Source organism: Pristiophorus japonicus, chromosome 1, assembly GCF_044704955.1.
Source record: "Pristiophorus japonicus isolate sPriJap1 chromosome 1, sPriJap1.hap1, whole genome shotgun sequence".
In the NCBI taxonomy this organism is placed as follows: domain Eukaryota; kingdom Metazoa; phylum Chordata; class Chondrichthyes; family Pristiophoridae; genus Pristiophorus; species Pristiophorus japonicus.
Genome location: NC_091977.1, coordinates 62,455,844 through 62,482,513, shown reverse-complemented (window position 1 = coordinate 62,482,513; position 26,670 = coordinate 62,455,844). Strand labels below are relative to the sequence as shown.

Below are 26,670 nucleotides of genomic sequence, written 5' to 3'. Positions count from 1 at the left end.
CTAGAATGGAGAATCTTAGTTATGAGGACAGATTGGATAGGCTGGGTTTGTTCTCATTGGAACAGAGGAGGTTGAGAGGAGACCCCATTGAGGTGTGCAAAATATTGAGGGCCCTGGACATAGTGGATAGTATGAGTCTATTTCCATTGGTGGAGAGGTCTATTACGAGGGGGCATAGTTTTAAGGTGGTTGGTGGAAGATTTAGAGGGGATTTGGTGGGGGGAGGCTTCTTTACGCAGAGGGTTGTGGGGATCTGGAACTCGCTGCCTGAAAGAGTGGTGGATGCAGAAACCCTCACTAAGTGCCCATTCAACCATCTCTTAAAAGTAAAGTACCGTAACCTGCAGGGTTACAGACCTAGAGTTGGTAATTGGGATTAGACTGGATGACCTTTTGTTGGACGGCACAGATATAATGGTAAGTACTGCAGGGAATAGAATATGGCCAGGGTGATCTCCTGGACTAATTTCGATCGCCTGGATGAGTCGGAGAGGAATTTTCCCAGATTTTTTCTCCCTAAATTGGCCTGGGTTTTTATCTGGTTTTTGCCTCTCCCAGGAGATCACATGGCTCCGGTTGGGATGGAGTGTAGAATGTTTTAGTATAAGGGGTGTCGCAGTTGTGGTGAGGCGGACTGGTTGAGCTGGGTGCTCTTTGCCTTTCCGTCATTGTTCATAGGTTTATATGTAACCTTTAGGGCTGCTGACCAAGGGCCATGTGGCTCTTTGTAAGCCGACGCAGACACGATGGGGTGGAATGGCCTCCTTCTGCGCTGTTAATTTCTATGTTTCTATTATATTTTCCCGGTGAACTATTTTGTGCTCACCATTTTCCAATTGTTTGCATATTCTCGTATCAGTTATTTTTCCTACTTCATTTCCCAGAACTAAATCAATCGTGGTGCTGTTTGAGGTTGGTCAATCATGAATTATTTATCAGGGGTGACTATACCTATGCATTTATAGGAGAGGACTGCAATTTGAAATGGTTTGCAAACAACTTGAGCTATTTTATCTGCATGCAAATTAAGTGATTGAGAGTAGTTGTGCATTCTGAATTTGCAGACATCAACACCAGAACAGTGGCATAGACAAATTGAGGGAATTAACTTGAGCCAAAGACTAATGTTTGGCCCTTGCTGCTTGTTTTGAGATTTTTCTCCCAACAGGTTTTTAATCTGCATTAGTGTAGGATTGGGCACAATTTTGCAACGGGCATTCAGACCTCTTTGAAAAGGATATAACCTGAGTGCAATGAGAGCCAGTATAGTATTCATCTCACGATACATTGAACAAGTCTAATATGAATTGGCCATTTGTGTTCCTGCTTGTCAGACTAAACTGCATGCTGTTGCTTGAAGGCTAATTTCTGCATTCTCACTGAGACTGATCTAGACTATGTGTGCGGGTGTCGGAATAGCCATAGAAAATACGTTTGTGGCTAAAAGTAGGATTTCTTTGGCTGGCCAATTCTTCATTTTCTACAATATTGTAATCTTTAAGTAATCTAAATAGCTGATGGAACTGGTTTTCACTACTCCACATGAATAGGCTTTCTGCCCTTCCTCCCCCTGCACAGATACATATAGCACAAGAACAAACTTCTCTCACTAAAACAGCAGTGTCTGCTGCATTTACAATGGGTAAGCTTGTCATTGAATAGAAAATGAGATACCTTTTCTGTCAACACTTCTGTTCTCTTCTACCCCCTCCCTTCCCATCTTATTCCCCTTTCTCCTCGAGATTCAGCTTTTTGTTGGGTATGGTGTGATGGGCCCTGGCTGCCCTCCAGTAGCCATTCTCTTTATGATCGAGTGTCAGTGGTCCCTTTGACCATGGGAACATCACAACCAAGTCTGATCCTCATTCACCATCCATGTGCATTTTTCAGCCAGGTCACTAGATGACAATCGGAAGTAGGAACCTTGGATAATTAAAAGGGCTCAGAGTGGGAGAGGTGGGAAAGTGATTGATCTTTGCTTTGAAGGGGAGCAGGTCCGAGATCTTTACATTTAATGTCTAAGATGAAGATGAAGGTTGCAGGTTAGTGATATCTGAGGAGGCAGTTTGTGGTGGAGACTAGGAGTTTGAGATATTTTTTGACTTCTGGGATAATTCAAAAGTACTGGCAGAATTTGGTTATGCAGGAGCAGCAATGGTGGCGTTTAAGATTGGTCAAACTAGATCAGGGAATAGACAGCCAGGCCAGTTCTTCACCACTTGCACTGTAGTCTGTGGCTCACAGACTTAAGTTGATGCTGTCTCGGGGTCAGATTGGGAGATCACCTGAGACCTGACTAGTATGAATGTATCGAAAGTGAAGCACATTAATGGAAGCATATATTGGTCCAGTGGATGGGGCAAAGGACAGGGAGTTGGGAACTAGAAACACTATTTGTGAGGGAATTGTGGGCTAGTTATTTCCAAGACAATTGATGAGAATGGAGGAATTTGGCACAGCAAGGGCATGTTAATGAGGAACTCATTCGAGCTGGCTTTGTTGGTCATGGTAATTTGCAAAGTACTTGCTTTGTGTACTGGTGAGGTTGTGGAAAGTGAGGTTGAGGGATGTGAGGAACGTGGAGAAGTCAGAAGAGACCGGACATGATCAGGTTTAGAATAGTTATGCAACAGGACAAGGTACAGTCAAGCATAAAAATACTTAAATGGAGAAAGGCTAACTTCAGTGAGTTGAAAAGTGAGTTGAGTCCATCGAGCCCAGGTGGATTGGAAGCAAAAATTGGTAGGCAAAACAGTAATTGAACAATGGGAAGCTTTTAAAGAGGAGATGGTTCGGGTACAGAATAGACAAATTCCTATGAGGGGACAAGAAAGGGAAACCAAAGCTAGAGCTCCGTGGATGACTACAGCTATTGAGGTTAAAATGAGACAGAAAAAGGAGGCTTACGGCAATTGTAAAGTTCAGAATACAGTAGAGAACCAAGATGAATATAGCAAGTACAGAGGAGATCTAAAAAAGGTAATACGAGGGGCAAAGTGAGAGTATAAGAATAGATTAAAGGCTATCATAAGGGATTCCAAAAATCTTTTATAAACCAATAATAAACGGGTAGTCACAGGAAGAGTGGGACCGATTAGGGACTGAAAAGGAAATTATCTTGTGGACACACAGGGCATGGCTGAGGTACTAAATGAGTACTTTGCATCTGTCTTTAGAAAAGAGGATATTGCCAATGTAGCAGTAAAGTAGGAGCAGAGAAATTGAAGAGATTTGATAGAAATATTCAAAATCATGTTTCCAGTGGCAGTGGTAATCAGAGGACAGACATTTAAGGTGATTGGCAAAAGAACCAGAGGCGACATGAGGAATCATATTTTTTACACAGCGAGTTATGATGATGTGGAATGCACTGCCTGAAAGATGGTGCAAGCAGACGCAATAGTAACGTTCAAAAGAGAATTGGATAAATACTTAAAGGAAAAAAATTACAGGGTTATGAGGAAAGAACAGGGGAATGGGATTAATTGGATAGCTCTAACAAAGAGCTAGCACGGGCATGATGCGCAGAATGGCCTCTTTCTGTGCTGTCATTCTGTGATTCAATGACATTTAATGAATGATCACTTATATGGCGGACTATAGAATTGTAACCCGAAACCAGCGACGGGAAGAAAGGACAAGGGAAAATGCAGCAGTACCTGATTACAGAGACTCAGAATCTTGCACTGAAGATAACACTGTAGGGCAGGGAAGGAAGGAATTTTCACATTGTTCGAATTCTCTGTATATGAATTTAAAGTTTTATCATCTGTTTCAGGTGATTTAGTGAGAAACTTTAAAGTGAAGCAGTCTGAGATTACCACAAAACTAAATAAAAATTTTAAGTCTTCAATAAAATATAAGCCTAAATAAACTCTTGCCTCTGAGTCAGAAAGTTGTGGGTTCAAGGCCCACTACGGAAACTTGAGTATATAATCTAGGCTGGCACTTTAGTGCAGTACTAAGAACATAAGAAATAAGAACAGGAGTAGGCCATTAGGCCCCTCGAGCCTGCGCTGCCATTCAATAAGATCATGGCTGATCTGATCTTGGCTTTAACTCTACTTCCTTGCCCGCTCCCCATAACACTTTGACTCACCCTTATCGCTCAACAATCTGTCTATCCCCACCTTAAATATATTCAATGACCCAGCCTTCTTGAGAATTCCAAAGATTCACGACCCTCAGAGAAGAAATTCCTCATTTCCGTTTTAAATGGGCCACCCCTTATTCTGAAACTATGCCCCCTAGTTCTAGATTCCCCCACAAGGGGAGACATCCTCTCTGTATCTGCCCTGTCAAGCCTCCTCTTTTAAACGACGGACTCCAGTTCTTCCCACATTTTATACGACAGTGATTTATTTTTGATTCAGGCAAATATTCAGGCACCTCATACGCCATATTGAGATGTGCAGGTGCGTCTTATGGACATTGCAGCCACCCCATAATACCGCATACACAGCAATGACTTGCAACATGTTTCTTACTATGGAACAGTGCACCTATTCACCCCAAAGTTGCAATTTTAATTCAATAATTTTAATTATTGAACTAAGGAACGACTGCACTGTCGGGGGTGCTATCCTTTGGATTAAACATATAACTGGGCTCCCATCTGTCCTCTGGGGTAGATGTAAAAGATCCAATGACACCATTTGAAGAAGAATTGGGAGTTCTCCTGGTGTCCTGACCAATGCTTACCCCTCAACCAGCAGCACTAATAAAAAACAAAAATTATCTGGTCTTTCTCTCATTACTGTTTGTGGGATCTTGCTACATGAAAATTGACGAGTGTTTCCCTACAACAGTGACTACACTTCATTGCCTAGAAAATCCTTTAGGTCATGAAAGGCACTATATAAATGCAAGTCATTTTCTCTCTGAAATAGAATGTTGATTGGCAGCAGTGGCCTGTATGTGGTGATTCTGGTGGTGGCTCTATAGAAACAGCCAATGTGGCAAACACCTGGTGCTGCAACACGATTTATCTGCTGTTGCTATATCTCATTTTCACAGTCCGAGCAACATGTAAGAACAGGCATTTCGTGAATTTGCCTCTTCAGAATGTGTTGATACTGACGCATTCGTAAATTATCCACCTTGCCCACAGGTGTGCCTCTGATCAGGAAGTTCCTGAAATAGCTAATTCTATAAAATTTTGCACAAGTAATAAAGATCCCAAAAATAGCTGATAAATGTGTATGCTGTAACGTTTTTTAATTAAGCTGTTTTTGTTTGACAGCTGGTTATAATAACCTTGAAGTGGCTGACTATCTTCTGGAACATGGTGCAGATGTTAATGCACAGGATAAAGGGGGCCTTATTCCCCTCCATAATGCAGCATCCTATGGGGTAAGAAAACACTATCACCTGTCACTAATTTTCATAATGTTCAAGAAGGAGCTAGAGGAGTTCCTGAGAGTAGCCAATATCTATACGTATAGCAGGCACGTGTCCTCAGGGGGTTGATACTTAGTAACCATGGGTCATGGAGCTTGATCGTATTCTGGGGTTGAAGAGGGATTTCTACAGTTTTTTTCCCCCTAAATTAGCTTACGGATATTTTTCTCTTTCTGCCTATCATAAGCAATTGCATGGCTGTGAGGTGTCGGGAGGGGAGGGTTGATCGGGGTAATGGTGGGCGGAAGTTACACCATGACCAACTGCTGTTTACCTGTCCTTTTTTAATACATTTGTCTAACTTAGGATATGTAATTAACCACTTAAGTCAAGGAAATCGAACTGAAACATAAATGTGAAGTGTACAGATCGGTGAATAGAATGACAGACAGGTCAGAAACCAGATTATGGATGCTTTTGCCCTGATTTTTTTTTTGAAGAAAGTGATGACACCTATTAAATCAAATGTTCCCCATGTCTGCAACAGTAGGAGGAGGTAAAGTATAAACTTGATATTCTTGATTTTTAATGCGGAATGTTACACCACAGAAGCAGACATTTTGGCCGATCGCAGCTATGCTGCAGCCACCTCTCCAGCTGGAGCAATTTAGTCCCTGCTCTTTCTCCATATTCTTTTTCAAATATGATATTCAAGTATAGGTGAAGTTGCATTTTTAATGCCCTATTTTGCTTTCCTTTCAGCATGTGGATATAGCAGCGCTTTTAATCAAATACAACACCTGTGTTAACGCAACCGATAAGTGGGCCTTCACTCCATTGCATGAAGCAGCACAAAAAGGAAGGACACAGCTTTGTGCTCTGCTGCTGGCTCATGGGGCAGACCCTACCATGAAGAACCAGGAAGGCCAGACTCCTTTAGATTTGGCTACAGTATGTTCTATATTTGAAATACTAACAAATATTTGATCATTTACATTTTGCTGGTGTGTTTTTGCATTGCTGATGCTAGGAGCTGCTTAAATTGATTAATATTTGAGAACTTTTTCTAGTGTGTTAAAATTTGTGAAGCTAGGCATTTATAAATATTTTTGTTTTTCTTATTTCAGGCTGATGACATCAGGGCATTGCTCATTGATGCTATGCCACCAGAAGCCCTCCCTAATTGTTATAAACCTCAGGCAACTGTTGTTACTGCAGCAGTGATCTCTCCAGCCTCAACTCCCTCTTGTTTGTCTGCTGCTAGCAGTATAGATAACCTGACTGGCCCACTCGCAGAACTAGCTGTCAGTGGTGCCTCAGGTGCAGCTGATGGAGCTACTGGCACTGAGAGAAAAGAAGGAGAAGGTAGGCGGACTAAATTAAGCATTCTGCTGTTGTGAGTTGTGGGGAAAGCCTCTCGATAGTCAAGCCTTCAGAGCTCAAGTCTTAAATTTATGTAAGATGCTTTATTTGAAAACTTCACAGCACCACAACACCATATACCCTAAAATAAAGTAACCTAGCAACTGTAAATTTCCCTTTTAAAGATGAAACCAGGAGAATTTTTTTGTTCCTCGCCATATATCTTCTGAAATTCCTATCAAGTTGCGCTGTTGCTGGGTATAGTTAGTCTAGTCATCTTCGATCAGAATTACTCAGTCAAGGACCACAATCCCAAGATTTCTTGGAAGCCATGAGCTGTTACCAGGATTTTGATAAAGCATATTGGATGTGACTGGGGTATTGTGATTCACTGCCTGGCATTGTGCATAAGTTATCAATAAATGTATAGTTTTAAAAATTTGTTCTTGGGATTTTAGCAAAATTGGCATGGCCATATTTATCCCCAATTGCCCTGAGAATATGGTGGGCCTTCTTGAACTGCAGCATCTTTGTGCTATTGGTGCTCCCATGATGGTGTTGAGTAGGAAATTCTGGTGACATTGATGGAACAGAGATGTATATCCAAGTCAGGATGGTGCGTGACTTGGGGGGGAAACTTGGAAATTATGTTCCCATGACGCTGCTCTGGTTCTCAGTGGGAGCGGCCGTAGGGTACTCATTGCCACTAGAAGCCCTCCAGGGGCTCTCTCCTCCAGGGTGTGCTTATTAAACAGGTACTCTCACATGGCATTCTCAGGGGCTCTCAGTCTCCACTTTGTTGTGATCTCCAATCTTCTTGATCATAATTTGTTCATGCAAGTAGTGGGTCTCCAGGAAGTCACACAAATGAGGGTCAGTGCTCTGTGGAGAGTTTGTGCAGATCCAGCAGACTCTAGTGAGTTGTTATAGTGCATCCTGTAGATAGTATGTGCTGCAGCAGCAGTGCACCGGGGGTGGCTATTCAGAGTGGTGACCGGTGCCAATGACGCAAACTGCTCTTCCCTGGGTGATGTTGACCTTCCGACTATTGCAGTTTCACACATCCAGGCAAGTAGTCAGTATACATTACACACCTGACATGTTTTATAGATGATGGAGGGACATTGAGTGGTCAGGAGGTGAGCCACAAATTATCCAACCTTTGTCCTGCTCTTGTAGCTACTGTGTTTTTCATTTTTTACAAATGCTCAGATCCTGCCATTCAATTGTCATTGGAGCAACAGAATTGCATCTTCTGGTAGCTAATCCAGGCTGATGCCATGCAGTACATGAGGTGCTGCATTGCTGGAAGAGTTGTCTTTTATTAATGCAAGGCCCTAGCCATCTGTTGAGGTGTTTGTAGAAGATCCCATGGCACAATTGGGAAGAGGAGCAGGGTGTTCTGTTGCCCTGGTCGATGATGCTCTTTAAACCAACACCATCAATAAACTGGTCATTTATCTATGCTATGTGTGGATTTTGCTGTGTGCAAAGTGACTTCCTCTACTCAAGTAATTCATTGGGTGTGAAGTGCTTTCATATGGTCTGAAATCGTAATAAGATGCTATAATATAATTCAGATTCTTTTTTCTTTATGAATTTAATGTTCAAAAATTTAATTTGATAATGAAAAGTATGAATATTTATGTTTTATTTCCAGTTACTGTACTTGACATGAATATAAACCAGTTCCTTAAAAGTCTAGGCTTGGAACACCTGCGGGATATTTTTGAAAGGGAACAGGTAGGTGAAAATCAGAGCTTTTTCAGCTTGTGGAGGGCGTTTAAGAATTTGAATAGCTGTTTTCTAAGCTCCAGGATTTAACGATATGCTACAATTTTCAGATCACTTTGGATGTGCTGGCAGACATGGGACACGAGGAGCTGAAAGAGATTGGAATTAACGCCTATGGGCACCGTCACAAATTAATCAAGGGCGTTGAACGACTACTTGGGGGGCAGCAAGGTAATCGGAACTATTACAAAAGCAAAATACTGCGGATGCTGGAATCTGAAATAAAAACAGAGAATGCTGGAAATCTCAGCGGGTCAGGCAGCATCGTGAGAAGGGTCGTTGACCCAAAATGTTAACTCTGCTTTTCTCTCTACAGATGCTGCCTGACCCGCTGAGATTTCCAGCAATCGGAACTACTATGTTGGCTTATTCTGGGTTGGGAACTGCAGTATTTCCATGCAGCTGCCTGGACAGCATTTTGAAACTGCATGCCTAAATATTGTGGAATGCTCGTATGATAAGAATTATTTAAACACTGTTATGAAATTTGAAGCCTTCCAAACTTTAACCTTGTGAGTTTAGTCTATTTCTGTCAGCTTTTTGTTTTGATTGCCTCTTACAGACAGTTGTACATTTTAGCACTTAAGTGTACAAAATAAGATCACAATGTTACCAATCTGTAGAAGACTGCATTAGTAAATGCTTTTCTTCCCTTTTGATCATTACAACTGCCCCACATTCCAGAATGTTCTTTGTCATTCAGGCACCCCTTACACAGGAGCTTGTCTAGTCTTGATTGGTTTTGGGGAATCCCATGATTTTTCTGTCCTGATGTCATTATGACCACCCTCTTGAGATGTCTGCTCACCCCTTGTGCCTGATGCCTGTCTTTGTGCTCAGTAAGAATGCTGGTTGAATTTTAATCGGCTTACATTGATTGCCCTCTTCCCAGGTACAAATCCTTATCTGACTTTCCATTGTGCCAGCCAAGGAACCATTCTTATTGATCTCGCGCCAGATGACAAGGAGTACCAGTCTGTGGAAGAGGAGGTACTGTTAACTGTATACCTGTTGGGTTTGAGAACAAAAAAAGCAGTGGTCTTTTGCTTCAAAGTGCATTAATTCATGGAATTCCTTCTCTACAAACCTCCACCTCTCTGCCACACTCGCCTCCTTTAAGACCCTGCTTAAATCCCACCTTTTTGACCAAGCTTTTGGTTACCTCTCTGAATATCTCCACCTTTGGCTGGGAGTCCATTTTTTCAATATGTCTGATTGCTTTGGGGCATTTTCCTATCCAAAAGGCGCTATATAAATGCAAGTTTGATTTGTTACAGTTCTAACGTTCACGGCATATGTCACTTTAAACAATAATTGTTCATGGCTAATGCAAGTTCATACCTAGAGTACAGTGTTCTGTGTATTGTGACCTCCTGTTCAGGTGTGCATCTGCAATGATCAAATAACTTTGTGGATAATTAACAGAGTACCGTGTACATCATTTACATTAGCACTTCAGCTTTAAGTGTTGGAAAATTAAATCAAAACTTAAACAGATGATGTCAGCTTCCAGAGTTTTAGACTTCAATAAACTGGAAAACTGACCTTGAAGGCCACTTTCGGTCAAGCTGAGGTAAGTTTTTCTGATAAGGGACCCAACTCCAAAATTGACGTGGGTCCAGTAGACACCAGAAAAGAAGTGTAAATAGAAATAAAGTAAAAATAAAGGTGGAAAGAATAGGGGAAAAGGAGGATAGAAACTCATTAATTTATCTGTACGCTGCTGCTGTTTGAGCAGATTAGTGCAACAATGGGATGTATTGTTACCCAATGTACAAGCTGTTGACGGTCAATGGGTTGAACAATTATCAAACACTGAAGGCTAATGCCAAAAGCGGGGAGGGGGAATCTCCAAATTAATTTTAATTTTTAACTCTTTGAACACTAACTGACTGCTCCAGGGTATCTATTCTATCATATTGTTTTGACGATTTATATAGAGAAAAGTTTGCTTCACTCTGAAAGATTGTTTGAACTGTGGGAAGATTACGAAGGTGTGATTGACAACGCAGGACACTATTCAAATTTCTCACCTGCAGCCCATCAGTCCCCACATTGAGGTGGCGGCTACCTGGTGGAGACATATTGGCCCCAAGTTTCCACATGATTTGCTCCTGATTTTTAGGAGCAACTGGTGTAGAACGGAGTATCTTGAAATCGGAATTCTCGTCATTTAGTTTGCTCCAGTTCTAGTCAGTTAGAACAGTTTCACTTTGGAACAGAATTTTTTTTTCAAAAGGGGGCGTGTCCAGCCACTTACGCCTGATTTCAAAGTTTCGTGAGTGAAAACTTACTCCAAACTAACTTAGAATGGAGTAAGTGAAGATTTTTGTATGCTCGAAAAAACCTTGTCTACACTTTAGAAAATCAGCCGTAGGTTACAAATCAGGCTTGGGAATGGGGGGGGGTTTAAAGGGAAGTTTACAAACATTAAACACTTCAGTTTTACAAATAAAGAGCCATCATCAATAATAAATGATAAATACATCAATAAATCAACCAATAAATCAATCAAAAAAAATTAATACTTTTTTAAAAATCAATAAATAAAACATTTTCTACTTACCGACTGCAGCACCGGGAGCCCTCCAACAGCGTGCTGGGATGCCCCCCTCAGTGTGTCTCTGTCAGTGTCTCTATCTCTCTGTCTATCTGTGTGTCTCTCATTATCTGTCTGTCAGTGTCTGTGTTTCTGACAGCGAGGGGAGGGGGAGGGATGGGGGAGAAGGGGGAGGGAGGGGGGGCGGGAGAAGGGGGTGGGGGAGTGAAGGGGATAAAGGGGAGATGGGGGGGAAGGAGATTGGGGTGGGGGGAAGGAGAAGGGGGGGGGTGGGAAGGAGAAGGGGGAGGGAGGCTGAACGGGCCGGGCCCAAGACTTCGGGCAGGGCCCGTCCCCAGCACCAGATTTACAGGTAGGTGGCGTTGGGTCGGGTCGGGGGGATGGTGGGAGGGAGGTCGGTTCGGGTCGGAGGGGGAGAGGGAGGTCAGGTCGGGGGGAGGGTCAGGTCGGATCCAGTCCAGAGGGGGGAGGGAGCGGGTGTCGGGTCCGGGGGCGGGAGGGGTGTCGGATCCGGGGCGGGGGGGCACGCGGGTGCCGGGTCCGGTCCAGGGGCGGGGGTGGGGGGAGCGGGTGTCGGGTCTGGTCCTGGGGGGGAGCGGGTGTCGGGGCGGGGGGGGAGCGGAGCGGGTGTCGGGTCCGGTCCAGGGGTGGGTGGAGCGGGTGTCAGGTCTGGTCCTGGGGTGGGGTGGGGGGGAGCGGGTGTCTGGTCCGGTCCGGAGGCGGAGGGGGGGAGCGGGTATCGGGGCGGGGGTGGGGCGGGGCGGAGCGGGTGTCGGGTCCGGTCCGGGGATGGGGGGGGGGGCGGGGCGCGGGTGTCGGTCCGGGGGCGGGGTTGGCGGGGGAGCGGGTGTCAGGGGCGGGGGTGGAGCGGGTGTCAGGTCCGGTCCGGGGGCGGGAAGCGGGAGTCGAGTCGGGTCGGGAGGAAGCAGGAGCCGGCCATGGGAGGAGCCTTATTCACACAGCCCCAGTGAGGCCATTTGGCCAGGGCTAGGGGCTGTGTGCTTCGGGCCACTCCCACACAGTTTCGGGTGCCTGGAGCTACTGCACTTGCGTGCCCACTGTAGCGCGCATGTGCAGAGGTCCCGGCACTGTTTTCAGCGCAGGGACCTGGCTCCGCCCCCTACAGCTCCTGCTGCACTGCGCCGAGGGCCAGAGGACCTGCAGGGAGGTGGTGAATACGGAGTTTTTTTTTAGGCGCACTTTGTGGCGCGAAAAACGGGCGTCCAGGTCGGGACTGCGCCGTTCTAGGCGCGGCTCGAAACTTGGGCCCATTAACCTAGGAGGAGGGAAGGGGCATTGGCAGTAGTTAATAGAATTGATTGGTCCTCAGTAAGTTATGTGCTGTAGTATTACATTTGCAGATTTTCTCTTCCTGAATATTAAGAGAAATACATTTTAAGCAAGATTCTTTGGGCTGTAGGCAGCTGCCACATGAAGGGCTGCAGATTGTTTAAGAAGTTTTGGACTTTTGTTACTTGACGTTCACATTAAGAAGTGTATGGTCCCTGAAAAGAAATAGAATTTGAGCCGCATGAGCTGTTCTTTTCCTCTGCTCTCACTGCTTGTTGCAGGCAATGGTAGGCAGGTTCATCGTTGTCTGTTCTGAAATAAGTATCTTCTTTAGTCTAAATTAGGAAGCAAATGCAACCATAATTTTAATTGGATTTTTTGTAAATCTAGATTAAAATAGCTCTCGTATTTTTGATTGTACGTATGTTCACTAATCAAAAAAATGTGTAACTATTGGTACGGTTTCCATATTTTTCATTCTATATGCAAATATGTTTGCTACATATGGCAAATTATTATGGACCAATATGTATGATGGTAGTTCGTAATTAATTGAGCTATTCAGGCATCCTTTGTCATGTAAGCATTTAATGCTGTAGAGGAAATTAGTTATTGCCAATATAAGTAATGTTTAAATTTGGTGAGGTTTAATTTAGTATATCATCGTCGGAATTTAACATACAACAGTTATGACATTTCAAAAGTAAATGCAAATTCTTCCTTTTCTTTCCTATCCCTCCCCCTTCCCCCCCTTCCCCTCCCCCCCTTCCCCTCCCCCCCCTTCCCTTCCCCTCCCCCCCCTTCCCCTCCCCGTCCCTTCCCCTCCCCGTCCCTTCCCCTCCCCGTCCCTTCCCCTCCCCGTCCCTTCCCCTCCCCGTCCCTTCCCCTCCCCGTCCCTTCCCCTCCCCGTCCCTTCCCCTCCCCGTCCCTTCCCCTCCCCGTCCCTTCCCCTCCCCGTCCCTTCCCCTCCCCGTCCCTTCCCTCCTCGTTCCTCCCGTTTCTCCCCCTTGCCCTCTCTTTCCTCCTTTCTTCCTCTTTCCTCTTTCCCCTTTCCTCCTCTCCTCCTCTTTCCTTCTCTTTCTGGAAGATATTTGGTTAAGTGCTATTCTAAGAAACAACTTAAATTTATACATGCTGCATCACATTCCCAAGATATCATAAGAAAGCGCATTGCTTTCAAAGTCTAGTCCTGTTATGGAGGAATGGTTACTGACAAAGATATTGTTATTTAGATGCAAAGTACAATCCGTGAACACAGAGATGGTGGGACAGCAGGTGGAGTTTTTAATAGATACAACATCATTAAGGTAAGAGGTTACTGTATTTGTATATCTTAATGTTGAATATTTTGTAGTGGTTGTTTCAGTTTTTTTATTTAAACAGAGTTTAAATGTTGAGAAATATTTGTCTTATTAAATTGAAGCAAGTCATTTCAGCACTTTTGTGGGCCATGAAGACCATTGCTACCTTTGAACTAATTATTGAGAGAAAATTGGATGTAACAATACATCATGTCGGTGGCAGTGGGATGTTGGTCTGTCCCTCATAAAGGCACATACCTCCTGAGTATCGATCCTTTTTTTCCCTGATTTTAACTCAGACCCACGCTCCATGATTCTCATATAAGTGAAACCATTTTCTTTGAATTCATGTAATCTTTTTACATTTTATTTTTATTTTTAAATGATCCCTTAAGGAAGCAAAGCATCTCCTGGAGTCAAATGTCAACATTCACCTCTGCTGTTAGCACCTACACTTCCACACTTGTTCAGCCTTTACATACAAATCGAGCATTGCCTGCATCGCCTGAGGAAAATAACCCGAGATGCTGTCCATTTAACAATTTCATGGCGCTCTTTCCCAGTATGTAGACAGCCTCTTTTGAGTCTCGCCTCTCGTCCTTTTTTATCACAATGTCAGCGTAAATTCTCTGCATTCCACCCGAAGAAAGTTTATTTTAGTTGTCAGTTTTTTTAAGGCTTCAGGTTTTAATATTCTTGTTCAGAAACAATCTTTTGTTGCATTAGCACTTATAAAAGGCAATTTTCTTTTTTTTTCTTCATTGAGTTCTTGCAAGCTTGCTTGATGCCCTCATGCCTGATTTCTTGACGGTCACCACTTTTCTCTCTAAGCAGCTTAAATCTTCATCTGTACTTGTAGAACTCATAGGAATGTTTCTGCTAAGTCCAGCAATTTTCTGGCTCTATTTTGAGTAACCTCTGTCAAGGGCTAATTATGGGAATGCACCCTCCAAAAAAAAGAGCAATTGGTCCATACTATTTACTGGCATTAAATGTTATATTGGTTACTGTGGATAGTTTCTGATAGCAGACTCTCGTGACTTGTCTTTTTCTGCTTTCTCTCAGTCCTGTTCCTGATTCAGTGTCAGGATTTGAAACTCCGAAAGCAATCCTTCAAATTGGGTTTCTGTCTGTAAGGATGTTACAGTCAGGCTGTTCTCCTTATACTCAGAATACAGCTCCAATGATCAGCTCCTGCCCCAGTGGAGAGAAGTCCATCACTTTATGGAAACCTCTGTGGTTCTGTGTGTATAGGGCAACAGCTCTTTTATGTGGGCAGATTAAAGTTTTCTGCAGTCTAGATAGTTTGGATACAAAACTTTCAGCAAGCCCATTACTAAGCAGAAGCTAACAAACTCGGTAGCAGAATGCCTGTCGTCCTTATTACTCCTTTGTAGATCGGGGCACATGAGGGAAAGGTAGAACTCATTCTGTTTCTGCAGTAACTTCTGCATGCAAAGGAGTCGTCTCAAACCCATTCATAAGGCAAGCCGTCTTGCTTTTACCAAGTGTCATACTGACGTGGCAGCCCAAGTGAAAATGTGGGTTTTAGGAAAACCACCCTCCAAATTCTGCACTACTTTGGTATGATTCTGTACACTGAGATCGAAGGAAGAGGAAGGATTAAATACCTGATTTGATATTATTTGAAGTTCAAGCTCCACAAACAAAGCCTCTTCTCAAAGTACTTGCATGCTTCAGACGATGGCAGTTTGAGAATTTGAATTCAGTTTAAAAATAAAATCTGGAAATAAAAAGCTGGCATCAGTGAAAGTGACCATGAAGCTGTCGAATTGTCATAAAACAACTGGTTCATTATATCCTTTAGGGAAGGAAGTCTGCCGCCCTTGTCTGGTCTGGACTATATTTGACTCCAGTCTCGCACCAATGTGGTTGACTCTTAACTGCTCTCTGAAGATGCCTAGCAAGCCACTCAGTTTTATCAAACTGCTTTGATCCATGAATAAAGCCCACCACGACCACCTCAGGGCAACCAGGAATGGGCAATAAATGCCAGCCTTGCCAACGACACTCACATCCCGAGAATGAATAAATAAAAGAACCATATTGGAGCAGATAGCTTCCTTTATACTAATAAGGTTCTGAACACTTGCTGTATTTTGGGCCACATGCAGCTACGTCTGGAACAAGAACTGAAAGTGCGGCTCAGAATGAGGCTGTATTTTATACGTTGAGTGATGGAGGAAGGTCACTTGGATTAGTTATGTGTTGGAGGTAGATGCAGGGGTGGTGTTGCGGGGCTGCAGAATTGCAAATGTGACACCCTTGTTCAAAAAAGGGTATAACGATGAACCCAGCAACTACAGACCAGTCAGTTTAACCTCGATGGTGGGGAAGCTTTTAGAAATAATAATCCGGGACAAAATTAACAGTCACATGATCAAGTATAGTAGATTAATTAAGGAAAGCCAGCACAGATTTGTTAAAGGCAAATCGTGTTTAAATAACTTGATTGAATTTTTTGATGAAGTAACAGAGAGGGTTGATGAGGGCAATGCAGTTGATGTGTACATGGACTTATAAAAGGCGTTTGATAAAGTGCCACATAATAGGCTTGCCAGCAAAGTTGAAGCCCATAGAATAAAAGGGACAGTGGCAGCATGGATACGAAATTGGCTAAGTGATAGAAACAGAGAGTAGCGGTGAACAGTTGTTTTTTGGACTCTGGGAAGGGATACAGTGGTGTTCCCTAGGGGTCGGTATTGGTTTGATTGATATATATATTAATGGCTTAGACGTGGGTGTACGGGGCACAATTTCAAACTTTTCAGATGGCACAAAACTTAGAAGTATAGTGAACAGTGAGGAGGATAGTGATAGACTTCAAGAGGACATAGGCTGGTGGAATGAGCGGACACGTGGCAGATGAAATTTAATGCAGAAAAGTGCAAAGTGATACATTTTGGTCGGAAGAACAAGGCGAGGCAATATAAACGAAAGGTTACAATCCTAAAAGGGGTACAGGAACAGAGACTCCTGCGGATCTATGTGTACAAATCGTTGAAGGTGGCAAGGCAGGCTAAGAAAGCAGTTTGAAAAGCATAATGGATCCTGGGCTTTATAAATAGAGGTATAGAGTACAAAAGCAAGGAAGTTCTGAACCACCTTTATAAAACACTGGTTTGGCCTCAACTGGAGTATTTAGTCCAATTCTGGGCACTGCACTTTTTAGGAAAGATTTGAAGGCTTTAAAGATGGTGCAGAAAAGATTTACAAGAATGGTTCCAGGGATGAGAGACTTCAGTTACGTGGCTAGATTGGAGAAGCTGGCGTTGTTCTCCTTAAAGCAGAGAAGATTGAGAGGAGATTTGATAGAGGTGTTCAAAATTGAGTTCCTCTAGACAGAATAGATAGAGAGAAAGTGTTCCCATTGGCAGAAGGGTTGAGAACCAGAGGACACAGATTTAAGGTGATTGACAGAAGAACCAAAAGCGATAAGAGGAAAAACCTTTTTACACAGTGAGTGGTTAGGATCTGGAATGCACTGCCTGAAAGGGTGGCGGAGGAAGACTCAATCGTGGCTTTCAAAAGAGAGTTGGATAAGTACCTGAAGTAAAAATAATTGCAGGGCTACGGGGAAAGGGCAGGGGAGTGGGACTAGCTGAAATGCTCTTGCAGAGAGCTTGCACGGGCTCAATGGGCCCAGTGGCTTCCTACTGTGCTGTAACCATTCTATGGTGTGTTCAAATCCCTTTTGGTCAAAATGTTTTTACAATTCTTTTCAGATTCAGAAAGTTGTGAACAAAAAACTTAGGGAGCGGTTCATCCACCGACAGAAGGAGGTAGCAGAGGAAAATCATAATCATCATAACGAACGGATGCTCTTTCACGGTGAGTTAATAGAGGCTTCAAAATGAAATATAACTTGCATGCTCATTGTAAAGCAAAGTCTCCATCCTATGAGCCTGTGTTGATCTGTTGCTCACTGTTACTGATGTTTTTTTTGCCTTTTGCCTATTCTGTTACTATTCCTTCTCCTTTCAAGCATATTGAGCTGCATGTCAGACAAAGGTTTAATAAAAATAGATCATATTGTGCAAAATATAAACAGATAGGGCCCTAATTATGTTGCCCCCTCCCCCATCCAAAATAAATTAGATGGCTGCTTCTTAGTTTGTGATGGTTGAATTACAATTATGAAGTCCAAGTGCCACGTAACTCCTTCCCCCCCCCCCCCCCCCCAAATCTTCAGTTTATGCCGAAACATTCAGTTCCTAGGCAAGAGAAAGATTGAAAGATATGAAAAGAAGCACTGCTTATTCTAAAACCAGATGGATTGTGGATTTGTGTTGTTTATTTGAGCTTTATGAAATCTATATAGAATTGTAGATTGTGACTATCTTTACATAGTGCCTCCAGGTAAGTCAGTAGTGCTGTGTAACTTAGCCTCCCAAGTATCTAAACTCGACTTGTTGTGGTGCAAGGAGACCTTAGTATCCAGTTCAGCAAGATCAGCTTCCACCTGCAGGTCAAAGGGACATCTGAGTGTGAATCTAGAGCACTTGCCTGTATGCCTTCCCCTACTCCCATCCCTTCAAATGCGCCAGTTGAGGCCCATTCTACAGGTGTTCAAGTGGTGGGGGAGAAGGCAACCTTTCTCCAGCCATGACTCTACCTCCTTTGGCACCACCCACAGAGATGGAACCCAGAGTTAATGATAATCAGGTGAGCCAGTACCAACAAATGTTGATGCACGTTGCATGATCAGCATCTGTCATCAAGGTACAATCCAGGCTTCAGGGCCAACAGTAGTTAGCTACAGTCACAGTATCAATGCAGTCCTCCATGTCAGTCAATGCAGCTGCGTCAGTACTGGGAGCTGTGATTGTAGTGGGTTCTATAAGAGAACAGCTCCGCAGGTCGGGCTCTAAAAGAGCTGGAGCGGTGTACCACTTCGACCTCCAGCGTGAGTTGCTCCAAGTGTGCGCCGATTTTGAGATGGGCAACTGGGTGATGTCATCAAAGCCCTGGTCGCCGTTTTGGAGCGTGGGCAGGAACATCGGCAGGGCCCAGGTACAGAAGAGTGGGCAGGTCAAGGCAGATGAGCGGCGAGAGATCGTGGCGGAGGTGCGACAGATGAGGGTACAGGGCCCAGAAGAGCTGAGGACCCAGGAGCAGCACGGGCCAGCCCACACCGCGATATGTGTGCGCGCTAGGTCCGTGCAGCAGAGCAGGTCTCCAGTCGTCCTGGTTAACCCTTGCCACGGGACCAAGACCTGCTCTGCAAGCCTGTGTGGTGGCTGGTGTGCAACGGTCGCCACACCTTAAAAAATTCACACACAGGCATCTTCCACTCCCTCAATTGGAGTTCAGGACTGGAACATCGGGTCCTTCATCGAAACACCTGTGAACTCGTGGAAGCAAGTCATCCGCGTTCGAGGGGCCGCCTATGATGATGATGATGATGTCCTTTCTGTACAAATCTTTTAAATCAGTTTACTTACAGACTTTTTTTCTCATTACACAATATTTATGTGCTAGACGAAGTCCTTTCTTTCTTTGCGGTCTGCTCATCATCATCTCTTACTGTGCTAGGAAGTGTATGATTGTTTAGACTAATCCTGAGGGTGAATGCTAGTGGCATTGGGCTATATTCTCTCTCTAATTCTGGCGGATTTACGATGAAGTTCCTGCCTATCACACGGGAACCAGCGACGCTAAGGCTTCACTGACACCAATCCAACACTAATATAAAAGCAGCTAATGTTGCTTCAATGGCAAAAGGCCAAAGTGATGTAAGTATTGCATTTAATTCTTCTTCCTCCTGCTAAAGGGTCCTAATGCATTTCACTTCATCTCGCACCCTGACAAAGCATTTAGATTCATCATGATTCAATTTGTCTTTCAAGTGCAGATTCTGTTTGTTAGCTGCTGGACAGGCAACATTTAAATTCTTGTAGTTTTATTTTTTGCAATAGGTACTGTAATATTTTGGAGTAGGTTTATTATATTGTAATTGTGTGCATGTTAAGCTAACCTAAATTATATATTTTCTTTCTAGGTTCTCCATTCATCAATGCCATCATTTACAAAGGGTTTGATGAGCGACATGCTTACATTGGTGGGATGTTTGGTGCAGGGATTTACTTTGCAGAAAATTCCTCTAAAAGTAATCAGTATGTCTATGGCATAGGTGGAGGTACTGGATGCCCAACCCATAAGGATAGGTCATGTTACATATGTCACAGGTAAGGTTGATGCTTCCTCTGTGGAAAATGTTTCAGCTTTTTTTACATCCAAAATGGAGTAATTGTGACTGATAGTTCAGTATGCATTTCAGTTCATGAAAAGAAAATATTCTAATACGTTACCTTGTGTCTCTCCAGCAACATCACTAAAACAGATTATCTGATCATTATCTCATTGATGTTTGTGGGACCTTGCTGTGTGCAAATTGGCTGCAGTGTTTCCCCATATAACAACAGTAGGCTACACTTCAAAAATAGTTAATTGGTTGTAAAGCACTTTTGGATGACCTCAGGTCATGAAAGGCACTATATAAATGCAAGTCTTACATTCTTTTTCTCAATTCTTGAGAGCTTCATGTCCCAGGGATACATTGGGAATCTCAAGTTAAACCTGTTCTGTCATCGGTAGTAAACTCTTTCCCGCTATGTGTTAAAATAATGGGAGTTCTATGCTTTGTGAGGATCCTTTATTATGTACCAAGAGTATGAGTGTGATCTTAATCCACAAGAAAATTTAGTATCCTGGCTGCAAACCCATTCTGAATCAGAAAAAGCATTCTAAGCATGTGTTATGACCTTGTGTTGTCCCCAGATAGCATTTGGTATCAATAAGTTGCTCTCACTGTCGAGCAGACTAAATGAATCAAGAATTATCAACTGATAGAGCAACATTCAAGAGAACTTATAACCCACTCTGTGAAGCACTAAATACAGCTGTGATTTAACAGGCACAGTGCCTATTTCTACTGTTGTAGCTTTCTTTCTCTGAGACAGGCATGAGGCACAAATGACATCCTTTGTGACTGTGACAAAGGTAAACTCTCCCTCCACGTCCTTTTTGATCTGTCTGCAGCTTTTGATGCGGTTGACCACACTATCCTCCTCCAATGCCTCTCCACCTTCATCCAGCTGGGTGGGACTGCACTGGCCTGGTTCTATTGTTATCTGTCTAATCATAGCCAGAGAATTACCTGCGATGGCTTCTTTTCCCACTCCCACACCATTACCTCTGGTTTTCCACAAGGATCTATCCTTAGCCCCCTCCTACTTCTCATCTACATGCTGTCTCTCCGTGACATCGTCTGTAAAAACACCCGTCAGTTTCCACATGTACGCTGACAATACCCAGCTCTACCTCATCACCACTTCTCTCAATCCTTCCATTGTCTCTCAATTGTCAGACTGCTAGTCCGACATCCAGTACTGGATGAGTAGAAATTTCCACCCAATTAAATATTGGGGAGATCAAAGCCATTTGTCTTCAGTCCCCGCCACAAACTCCATTCCCTAGCCACTGACTTCATAAATCTCCCTGGCATCTGTCTGAGGCAGAACCAGACTACTTGCAACCCTTGGTATCATATTTGACCCCAAAATGAGCTTCCATCCACATATCCACGCCATCACTAAACCTGCCTATTTCCACCTCAGAAACGTCGCCCGACTGCTTCTGCCTCTGCCTTGGCTCATCTGCTGCTGAAACACTCATCCATGCCTTTAGTACCTCTAGACTTGATTATTCAAACACACTCCTGGCCGGCGCCTCACGTTCTACCCTCCATAAACATGTGGTCATCCAAAACTGCTGCCCATGTCCTAACTTGCAACAAGCCCCACAATTCTCAAAGATATCCGCACTCCTCTAATTCTGGCCTCTAAATCGTTCATTTATTGGTGGCCGCGCCTTCAGCTGTCAAGGTCCTAAGCTCTGGATTACCTCCCTAAACCTCTCCGTCTCTCTCCCTCTCTATCCTCCTTTAAGACCCTCCTTAAAACCTACCTCTTTGACCAAGCTTTTGATCATCTGTCCTAATATCTCCTATGTAGCTCGTTGTCAAATTTTGTTTTATATGCTCCTGTGAAGTGCCTTGGGACATTTTACTACGTTAAAGGTGCTATATAAATATAAGTTGTTATTGTTGAAGAATGCAGTTGTATGGCCATCTCTATTCCAAGTTTTTATTTGAGTTGCCAGTCTGCACTCCAGATGGCACAATGAGCTTATCTTGTGAGTAGCTGAACCATTCAGCCCAGCAAACTGCGATGTGCAATCCTCAGTCTGTGGTAAGTTAGCTGATCTCAGCTGGATGGTGGTAGGACTGCTACATGTGGCCTCAGCACCCTTGGGTTAGGGAGCTTCCTATTCCCTGATCGCTACCCAGCAATCCTGCTAGAAATGCCTTTGTAAATGTTAAGGACAGTTCTGGTTTAACCATGATGGTCCCTAAAACTGAATAACACGCTTGCACACTGTTGAAGCTCATGCATACATAATGGCCGCTTGGTAAGGTACCGGAAAAGTCATGTGAGCCCAGTCCTCCAATGTTGGAGAATTCCATTGCAATCATTTACGAAGGGAATCCCCTAATGATATTCAATGGAATCCCAAAACGTGTAAATTATACAATTAACAGAATTTTAATCATAATTACTTTCATTCCATCAAACTCAAAAATTGCATTTTTTGATAATTTTACACATCATTGAAACTCCCAAAATTTGCATAAACTCAAGTGTATGCATAATTTTGGATATGTAAATGTTTAACTTGAGGCTTAGATATCCCCTTATGCTGATGCAGGCCCTAGGTCTGCTTGCATCAACCGTAAGACTTGCATGGGCAATTGCTGGCCAGTCGCTGGGCAAATAGCCCAACTCTGTACCAACGATTGCTGTTACAGAGATCCCGCGGATGGCCTGTCAATGGTTGCAGGGCATTTCAAAGGGATTTGACGGCGTACTCTGAGTACGCCGTCGCAGACATTGCAATTTCAGGGCCAGTATGTCAAGGGGCAGGTTACGTTCAATATTTTACTTAGTGCATTGAAATGGCAGAAGTAAGACCTCTTCGTCTCAGTGAAAGGGAAAAAGTAAAGCTTCTACTATTGGTGGTACATCCTCCTGTTGGCTCTGCAGAGGTTTCCCCTCGCCTGGTCAACAAAACTCCCAGCTATGCTTTTACTCTCCCTTTTCTCAAAACAACCTCTCTTGTCCTCCTCATATTGTGGTGCCTGTGCTGGCTCTTTGAAAGTTATCCAGTTAGTCTCACTTCCCTACTCTTTCCCTATAGCCCTGCAAATTTTTCCTTTTCAAGTATATATCCAATTTCCTTTTGAAGGTTACGATTGAATCTTTTTCCACCAACCTTTCAGGAAGTGCATTCCAGATCATCACAACTTGCTGCTTTAAAAAATTCTCTTCATCTCCTCCCTAGTTGCTTAAGATAATTCTTTTGCTAATTAACTTAAATCTGGAGTACCATCCCAGCTTCTCTAGTCTTGCCACATAACTGATGTCCCTAATCCCTGGTACCATTCTAGTAAGTCTCCTCTGCACCCTCATCAGGTCCTTGAAGAGCAATCTTGGTCCCCACCATCAGCCTTATAAAGGAGATCACCGATCTGGTCTATACCCAAAATTTTAGCCTGTCCCTTTACTTTTCAGATGTTGACTGACCTGCTGTGTATTTCCAGCAGTTTCTGTTTTTATTTGCTGAATTCTGGTTATTTACAGTACTAATTGGACTTCAGATTCTGCAAAGTCAACTTGAAGGCTTTTCCATTGGTGTTGTGGATAACTGCATTCTGTGCTGTGACAAACCAGCTAGATCAAGGGATCAATCCCTGGTCTGCAGAGAAAGGGAAACATCAGCTTGGGTTCCTGCTCCTAACTGCTATCTCTGTTGGAATGCAAATGTTGGGATTGGGCTCGGCTTTGATGCACACCCCAGTCAAACTCTGCAGGCACTCACAGTCTAGGCACACACTTGATAACTGGACACTTGGAGGAGATACTGGGATATTATGTGGTGTTCTTCCCCATCATTCCCTCCCTTCGCCCCTCCCCCCCCCAATCTAGATTAAAAATACCCACTTCAGAACCCCCATGTCTTGGTTTACATTTTAATATGCTTTGTGTATATATGGGTTCGTTTAGTCCTGTATCATAACGGCTCCCAACCTTCTGTTTGCATCAAATCGAGATATGCATATATTTAATCATTATGAATATAATGTATGCAGTATAATGTCTGAATCTGTCATGGATGCTCAAGTGACTTAATAAACTTGGTCTGCCTCACATTTTCCCAAGTTTGAAGGATAATGTAAAGTTTAGTTCACAAGGCAATATGTTTATTTTGATTGCAGACAAATGCTCTTCTGTAGAGTTACACTTGGGAAGTCATTCCTGCAGTTCAGTGCAATGAAGATGGCTCATGCCCCACCAGGGCATCATTCTGTGATTGGGAGGCCGAGTGTCAATGGACTTGCTTACGCAGAATATGTCATCTACAGAGGAGAACAGGTACTGAACTATCTGGGGATTTTATACTCTTCAACTCTAGAAATGAATGAGAAACATGCAATGTTAAGATTCAGTTACTAGAAGATTATCAACAATGGGTCAGCACAATCATGTAAGCTGAAAGCTCTTCCTGATAAACAATATATTAACCATTTACCTGATTAGTTTAATGTAACCGTAGCCCATCTCGTGTGGTAGTTTAATGTGACTTTAGTCTAGGGGTGGGCAATTATTTGGGCTGGAGGGCCACTTAACATGTTTGGGTGAGCTGTTGAGGGCCACATACGCACAAAATGAATTGTGTTAAAATTTGTTATGGCATTTATTGTGTAAAGAAACCTTCCTGTCATTTTCACACTTAATAACAACACTGATTAACATGCTAATGAACATGATACAGGTTTACGAGTCACATTGAAAAGAGCATGGTCTGTTTGTTGCAATGGTCTAAATTCGTTATTATAGTGGAAAATTAGAGATCGATTCTGCTTCTACTGGCAATTATAAACCAGGTATAAGGCACAATCAAGGATAAAATCATTTATACAACCTTTAAAAATTGCACATGAAAGTGCTACTTTGGTGCCTTTTGAAACCTCGCTAAGAAATAATTAAGTGACTCGAAACTGATTTCTATCAGCCATCACATTGGGCCTGTTCATTGTCAACGTGCTATCGCTCCTGAGAAAAGCCAAGACGCTTATAGAGTTTGCGGGCTTTCATTTCAGAATGTGAATTATAATACACATTTCTTCTCCAAGTGCTATTTATTACTGGGACTGGCCAATGACACAAATCTCTATAACCCTCTTCCAGTCATGACAATAAACTTAAGTTGTTTATGGTATGGGGGAAAGGGGCTTAAATTAAAAAGTGAATGCAATGTTCCATATACCCGGGTCCATTTAGTTATGCCTCCACTATGCTAATTAAATGCGATAATACTAAAATGAGTGAATAATTGTGCAAGAATTAATATCCCCACTAACAGTCATTGGTGAGAGCAAAGTGTTAAATTGGTAAATTTGAAACAGGCCAACTCATAGTGTTGATCATCACTCCCACGTCTAGTCTCCCAATAATTCATAAACATAAATTCAAATAGTAATCAGATACTATCTTAAGTACACACAATATCATGTAAAACAGTAAAATCTTTCACAACTAAATGAATGAAATGTTTGATCGATCGATTATATGTTGTACTGAAAGTCTACGTGGCTGTTTGGCAGAGCGGCTCAAGTCTGTGGGGCCTCTGATGCGTGAGCTGTTCTCTTTTTAGTGTGCTGAATACTGGAGCCCCAGGTTTCGCAGGGCCTGACCGACAATTGAGTGCCATTACCAGGAGTCCTTGTGCTCCAGGATCCACTCCCGGGTCTAAGACAATGATGAGAACCACCTCTCTTTTCCCCCCGCCCTGCCGTCACACTCTGGGCACTGGGAGAGAAAAGACGTAGTGCCAGAGATGAGCAGCCATGACTCCACTCAGATTTGCAGCTCGAGCTCTGGCTCGCCTTCTATTTCTATCCCGTCCAGCGGGCCGGATAGAATGAATTGGCGGACGGATACGGCCCCCGGGGCTATATTTTGTCCATCACTGCTTTAACCCATCTTGTGAGGTCGTTTAATGTGACCATAGCCCATCTCGTGAGATAGTTTAATGTGACTTTAACTCATCTCGTAAGGTAGTTTAATGTGACCATAGCTATCTCATGAGGTAATTTAATTTGACCTCTGCTTATCTTGAGGTAGGACACTGACCTCTGCCCATTGTATGAGTTTTAGTGTAATAGTTTTGTGCTTTAATTGTGATCCAACCAGGTTTTGGTACACTGAAAACTTCATACTTTCACAGACCTTAATGGTTTGATCTCAACATTAATGTTGCTTTAATTATCACATGAGAAACTCACCAGTTGTCATTGTACAGTGACGCTGAAGTTGAAATTAAACTTCAGTGTCTTTGAGGATGCAGTAAGTTTTAAGTAAAGTATATAGCTGAACATTAAAGAATATTTTCTGACTAGTTCAGTTGAGATACAAATTGATGAAAGTGTAATCGACCTAATTATTTCAGCCTCCACTTACATGCGAATACTCTGCCTTCGAATCAAAGGAAAAAAAATCACCTTTTTTTATTCATTCCTGGGATGTGGGCGTCGCTGGCAAGGCAAGCATTTATTACCCATCCCTAATTGCTCTCATGGATGCTATCCCTTTAGGAGTTAGGTGTTATACAGTAGCCATCTTGGTCAAGTTTTCAAATATTCAATTAAACAATTATTTTAAAATGTACTCCCAATTAGTTACCTGTTTTGGAACACCGGTCAATCCTGATGTGGCACCACAGTTTAATAACGTTTGGGCCTGACCAGCAATTACAAAATGTCAGCTCGGTAGCACTCTTAATTAAGAACATAAGAAATAGGAGCAGGAGTAGGTCATTTGGCCCCTCAAGCCTGCTCCGCCATTCAGTAAGATCATGGTTGATCTGATCTTGGCCTCAGCT

General features: G+C 43.2%; 1 protein-coding gene across 3 annotated transcripts in view; it reads left to right on the top strand.

Moving 5' to 3' along the window:
• tnksa (tankyrase, TRF1-interacting ankyrin-related ADP-ribose polymerase a) overlaps nucleotides 1–26,670 on the top strand; it is a 196,269-nt gene that overhangs the window by 164,088 nt on the left and 5,511 nt on the right. For 2 of the 3 annotated variants that reach the window (XM_070880229.1, XM_070880222.1), the window contains 10 exons: nucleotides 5,243–5,352; nucleotides 6,103–6,291; nucleotides 6,468–6,705; nucleotides 8,363–8,445; nucleotides 8,547–8,667; nucleotides 9,389–9,486; nucleotides 13,579–13,653; nucleotides 17,394–17,499; nucleotides 19,670–19,856; nucleotides 24,005–24,161. In XM_070880229.1, the coding sequence (XP_070736330.1) occupies nucleotides 5,243–5,352; nucleotides 6,103–6,291; nucleotides 6,468–6,705; nucleotides 8,363–8,445; nucleotides 8,547–8,667; nucleotides 9,389–9,486; nucleotides 13,579–13,653; nucleotides 17,394–17,499; nucleotides 19,670–19,856; nucleotides 24,005–24,161 (1,364 nt within the window). Of the gene's footprint in view, nucleotides 1–5,242; nucleotides 5,353–6,102; nucleotides 6,292–6,467; nucleotides 6,706–8,362; nucleotides 8,446–8,546; nucleotides 8,668–9,388; nucleotides 9,487–13,578; nucleotides 13,654–17,393; nucleotides 17,500–19,669; nucleotides 19,857–24,004; nucleotides 24,162–26,670 lie in introns of those variants that run through there. The other variant, XR_011593293.1, reaches the window with a different exon arrangement.